Below are 6,000 nucleotides of genomic sequence, written 5' to 3' on the forward strand. Positions count from 1 at the left end.
TTGAGTACGTGGTTCAACGTTGTTTTGTCTACTTTTCGTTCGGGTTTTATTTTTCCCTTTTTTTATTTCTTTTTTAATACGAGTTTTTTTCCGATACTGATATCGTTGATGGTGGTGTGACATTAATACGCCCCCCCCCCTCCTGCGTGTGCAACACAGGAGGCTTAATTCTATTTTTTTATTATAATATACACTATTAGAAATAAAGATCCATCCTATTGACTTTCTCCCCATCAAAACCCTTTAATCATCTCAAAAATGTCTAAAAGGACGAAAACAAGCCGGACTTAACGTTAAAAAATTGGATAAAGTTAATAAAATGGATGCAAATAATAAGATTTCAAACCTTTTAAATTTAGATGAAAAAACAAAAACAAACTTTTAAAGAAAATCATACAAAAATGAACAAAACTCATGGATGAATTAGACATTTTACTCTAAAAAGAAAACAATAGAAAAAAACCGAACTCAAAACCTAGTTACATATCAAATTGAAATATACTTTGAATTTAGCTAGTGATAATTTATAGGTATACATTTGACAATAAGGAATTGACTGTTCAATATGGATGTGTTAGGAATAGGTATACATTTGACAATAAGGAATTGACTGTTCAATATGGATGTGTTAGGCTTATTCCTCTTGTTCAAAATGGATTATCACTGTATGTTTTTTTTCTTTTAATAGTTTTTAATATCTTTATGGATTGATTTTTGTTTAACGGTGTGGTTTCTGCTTTAATTGATATGGATTTTTGTCTGTTTATTTAAAAAATGAAAAATTTATTTGTATTATTTGTTTTCTTGAAATTCAGATGATAAATGGTAACTATATGATTGTTCCATGTTAGATAGGGGTGCGCATGGGTCGGTTTGGGTCGGTTTTAGCCTAAAACCATAACCATAACCGTGATATCAGTTAATGATAACCGTAACCATAACCGATCAGTTATGGCGGTTATGGTTAATCGGTTTTGATGGTTATAGCGGGTCAGTTGTGGTGGTTAACCGTGTATTTAACCTAGCTAAAAATAGCTTAATTTTTTTAACATGCAATAAATTGTTATTGCATATTTGTATATATTAGTATATTACATAGTATTAAAAAATACATACAATCTATAATATTAATACCGATTATTACCAAATATTCAAATAAAGTGATATGATATATTCCATAAATCCAAATAAACATCCAACCAAACCGCAAAACGATATCAAATAATCAATAAATACGAAAAAAAATTAATCAAAAACATTAAATATTAAAAAACTGGTGAAAAGTCCTAAATCCTACAAAGTTTTATTACATGTCGGTTCGGTTCGGTTCGGTTCGGTTATGGTGGTTATGGAAACATTGATAACCATAACCGACCTGCTACTTTCGGTTTTCAAAAAAACCATTAACCGACCCACCAATTTTTTATTTGGTTCGGTTTTTCGGTTCGGTTTTATCGGTTAATTCGGTTTTTTGCACACCCTAATGTTAGATTTCCATTCTGATAAATGTATGTAAGAACTAAGAAGGCTTTGTATATATATTATGATCATCAAAATGTCTTTGAAGTATTATACAGCTTGTCGTTTTAATAAATTTTAGGTTATTTAATTCATGTAACCGAACCATTTTCTCTATACACACACATCAATCCATGCAAGTTTTGCAACCATAAACAACTTAATTTATTCAAACATAGATAAAACAACAATTAAGATTGCTGGTTACATATGTTATTTATTCGAGCATCCATGGAATAATGGACTGGTGGAATGGAACTAGTTAGTTTTCCAGAAGACGAAAGACGCAGGATCATTGTTGAGTACCAAACGTTGCGAACCATCTTCGTCGTCAACTATTCCAATATCCTTGCACATAACCTTACAGTAGCTGCACACACTCGGGCAGAAAACTAACTTATAACCGTCTTTAGTTTTCTCAATCTTAAACCAGTTTTCCAATGTTTCGGGTCCCGGGTTTCCCTCAACACCTCCCACCATCACAGCATATTGCTTCAAGGCTTTATCATATTTCACCTTCCATACGGTTGACTCGTCGTCACAACCAGTGGAAGCTAAAAACTTTATGTTAACATCTGTGGAAAGACGGATCACGCCTTTCTTGGGGTTGACCGAAGTGAAAGTCACCGGGAGGCCAGTCTCGTCGCTTCGAGATTGTTCAACGCCAGCTGGACAAGGCTTCCTGTTAAATTTAACGGAAAGGAGTCCGCCATTTTCACCGTCTAGAGCCGCTGGCATAACGTAGTATTTGGCCCCTGTGTGGAGGTATTGTCCATCAAAATCTAGCACCGGAGCAGGAACATGAGCCGCATTTGCGGTGAAGAAGAGTGCAAGTGAGAATAAGATGATTGTTTTCATTTTTGAAAGTATTAGTGAATGATGTAGATTAATTAAGCTTGAATTGCTACATATTTATAGATGGTAGGAAGTATGCTAGTTTAAGATTATTAAAAAAAAAAAAAAAAAACATGTTGGTTTGGATTTGGATATGGATAGTTTTTAGACACAAAATTAAACTGATGAATTTGGATATTGTTTTTGACTTGTAATAATGTAACCAGGCCCTACAAATATCAAGTGGCATAGGATCTATAAGATATATTCAGCACAACTAGCCAGTAGTATTTTCACCTTAATTGAATTGAGTGGAAAAAAAAATAGTATTTTTTGTTTAAAAGAGCCCATGAAAAACTTTTAGCTTAAAAGTCTAGCCCAAGTTTTTAAGTTTGATAGTCCAGAAATTTAAAGCTCTAGCCCAATAAGAAGCCCACTGGAATTTGAAATTTGAATATTGAAAGCTGTTTAGCCGTTAGGACATTTGAAAGATGTACAAACCGGTTAATGGGTTATAAACCCGTTTCGTCCAAACTGGTTCAATTATAAACCGGTTTAGGAGGAAAAATAATCGAACCTATCAAATTGGTTTGGGTTGGGTTATAAACCGGTTTTGGGGAAAAACCGGTTTTCTCCAATCGGGCCGGGTATTAAACCGGTTTGATTCTCGGAAGTGCGAACTTGTATACAAACCTACGGGTTGGGCTGGTTTGGAAACCGGTTTTGGTGTGTTATCGGGTCGATTTGTAAACCTATATATATGATCAATATTTTGTTTTCGTTAAGTTCTTTAATTTGACAGGCTAGAAAAATACAAAACTTAAATATATTGATTGTTAGAGAATAGGGTAAATTACACTTTTTGTCCTTTACGTTTGTAGCGGATTGCAATGAATAGTCTTTAACTTCAATAATTACAGTCATAATTCTTTATTTGGAAAACATGTTACACCTTAGGTCCTTTGGCACTAACCCAGTTAAGTTTAATAGTTAAGTCGGGTCATGTGCAAGGCACATGAGGGTATTTCACTTATTATACATTATCCTTTTATTTAAAAGTATGTTTATAAATAAAAGGGGAAATGGATTTTATCACCCCCACCTAATCAATTTTGGCCGCTGCCACTCCCAACTTTTACTTTGATTCTTTGTGTTAGTTAACCTAAGCCGCACCCTTACTGCTGGGATGGGGCTCGGCCCCCGAACCGTACATGGGACGAGTTTCTGCCTCATACAGCTCGGACCGAAACCCGGGGGAAGTTTAGGAGAGATGGAGAGAGCCAGCAGCTGACAGTCGGGGCGGGGATAAGCTTCCTTCTTCACAAGCTTATCCCTCCCAAAAAACCTACCCGAGAGCGCTTCCCTTTTTTTCTATTCCATCTCATTCCATTCCGGGGCAGGCGGCTAATACTAATCTAATAAATGAAGTAGTCGTCGTCTGACCAATCGGCTCGGACACCAGACCGCCCGTGCCCGCCCATTTTGTCTCGCCCTAAATGGAATCCCTTAGTTACGCTGCGCCCCGACCCGAGTCCCCACGTCCGCTTTTCTCCGCCCGAAACCCAAGAAGTTGGCTTTGCCAACACAACATTAGGGCTGTCCCCTTCATCCTATGCTGACCCCGGCCCGGGCTGGCTTTTTGGGAAGCCCGTCCCCACCGTGCTCACGGCCCGGCTGGCCTGCCAGCGGTAGTGGGAATTATCCCGTTCCCTGTTCAAAGACTTGGTTGGATGCGGGGTCTACTCCACGAGGAGCGGTACTCAAGTCAAGCAGATCCGGCAGGTAGCAACATGTCTGTGGTATCGGAAGAGCTGCATTCATTAGTATGTTAGTTCATTACTTCCTTAGTCCTAATGAGTTCAGTCGCTGCGCAGTATTTCCCTGCTGGATGTCTGGCCTCTAGATAGGCCTGTAACCGTAGTTAGGAATTCTCCTGTATGAGGTGTTGGTGTAGTCCGCTGTTGCAGCCTTGTTGATCACTTTTGGTATTTTCTTTCGCAGCCTTGTTGATCACTTTTGGTATTTTCTTTCAAGGTTATAGCCTTGTGTCCTTAGACTTGCCTTTCGTGTGTGTAAGTCCTTTAACAAACACTTCCGCTGCCCTCGTGTTTCAGCCTTTATTGAGCAGTATGTCCCACCTTGCGACTGTTTGGCTTTAGCTAGATCTTTGCCTAGCTTTACCGTGTTATATGGCTTGACCGAGCTCGGGTCTCAGTCTTTACCTCGACTGTTGTGGGCTTGGGCTAAGCTTTATGCTTCAACCTTGCCTGTCGTTCTTCGTGTCTTGCTAGTCGTAGATTAGGTTGTAACTCAAGCCTTTGCGTTGCTGTAGATTAGGTTGTCTTACTCAATTCATCGGATGAATTGCGGACTCGGTTGGACTTGTTAGCTGCATAAAAGCATAGAACATAGCCGCCCGGAGAATGAAGATCACCCGAACTTCATTCCCCTGGCTACAACCGGCAACAGCAGGAGACTTATTCGTAGCTTGAAGTCTGTCTCCTTTCACAAAATCCCTAAGAGCCACTTGGTCAGAGAGAGAGAGAGAGAGAGATAGACGATGTTTACACCGCCTTTCATCAATGCATTAATTTGATGTTGGGGCTAAACCTCTTCTTGTTTGGACCATGAGGATACTTTCACTCTACTTGCTCTTGTTGCCTGCTCCTCCGCTTGTCGCCTTCGCTAAATAATCATTAACTCTGTTTGTTTTTTAATCCTACATCTCATAAAAATGTGACATGGCTTGCCTACGTGGCTTCCCCCTTATAACCCCTCTCTAAACTTACCTTTTCTATGAAAACCTACTCAGTAGGGTGAGCCACCACTCTGGCTAGTTCCCGATGAGCCACCACTCCGGCCACCAACACTGGCCATCCAATCTATATCCCACTTCCTCTGCATCGATCTCCTCCACACCACACAACTCCGGCGAGTTCTGCCACCACCACCACCACCAAACCCTTTCTATAACCAAAATTTGAATTTTCATATGGCTTTTAATCCTTGAACCAAAACTAACAAAACACACCAAAATACTTATGGGTTGCGAAGACAATCAAGCGAAACGGATGACTGATCGGAGATGGAAGCTTCGGAAAGTAGATTAAAAACCTTATCGGAAACCTCTATATTAGTACCCGGGGCTAAAACGTTAATCCGGAAACCTTATCGGAAACCTCTGTATCCGAAACCTTATCGGAGAAGAACCATCGTGACTGGTCCGGTGAGTGTTTGTGAAGAAATGAGTCGACGGAAGCGGAAATGGTGGCGATTTGCTCAGGCGTTGAATCGGCGACGATTGCGGATACGACGTCGGTGGATTTCGATTGAGCATCCGTCGCGTATGAAGAATCACCGTAAGAGAGGATGGAGGGTGGTGGTGATGGTGTTAAAAGCGTGGATGTGGTTGGTGGCGGTGGTGGTGGTGGTTGGTGGAGGTGGTGGTGGTGGTGGTGGTGGTGGTAGTGGTGGGAGCTGGGAGGTGATGGTGTTAAGAGAGGGAGAGAGAGGGGTGAGTTATATATATATATATATAGGATTGAGTTCATTTCAGAACTCTAAATAACTACAGAACTTTCAGAACTCCTAATAAACAATCATTTTATATTTAAGTTTTTGTATTTAGGATCTTTTTATCATCTATTA

General features: G+C 39.7%; 1 protein-coding gene across 1 annotated transcript; it reads right to left on the reverse strand.

The window, feature by feature from the left end:
- Positions 1–1,673: 1,673 nt before the first annotated feature.
- Positions 1,674–2,410, reverse strand: LOC110870782 (miraculin-like). The gene has a single exon (XM_022119928.2). The coding sequence runs from the start codon at positions 2,374–2,376 to the stop codon at positions 1,777–1,779; it is 600 nt and encodes a 199-aa protein (XP_021975620.1). The 5' UTR covers positions 2,377–2,410; the 3' UTR covers positions 1,674–1,776.
- Between the last annotated feature and the right edge of the window lie 3,590 nt (positions 2,411–6,000).

This window comes from Helianthus annuus, chromosome 8 (genome assembly GCF_002127325.2).
Source record: "Helianthus annuus cultivar XRQ/B chromosome 8, HanXRQr2.0-SUNRISE, whole genome shotgun sequence".
NCBI classification, from domain to species: domain Eukaryota; kingdom Viridiplantae; phylum Streptophyta; class Magnoliopsida; order Asterales; family Asteraceae; genus Helianthus; species Helianthus annuus.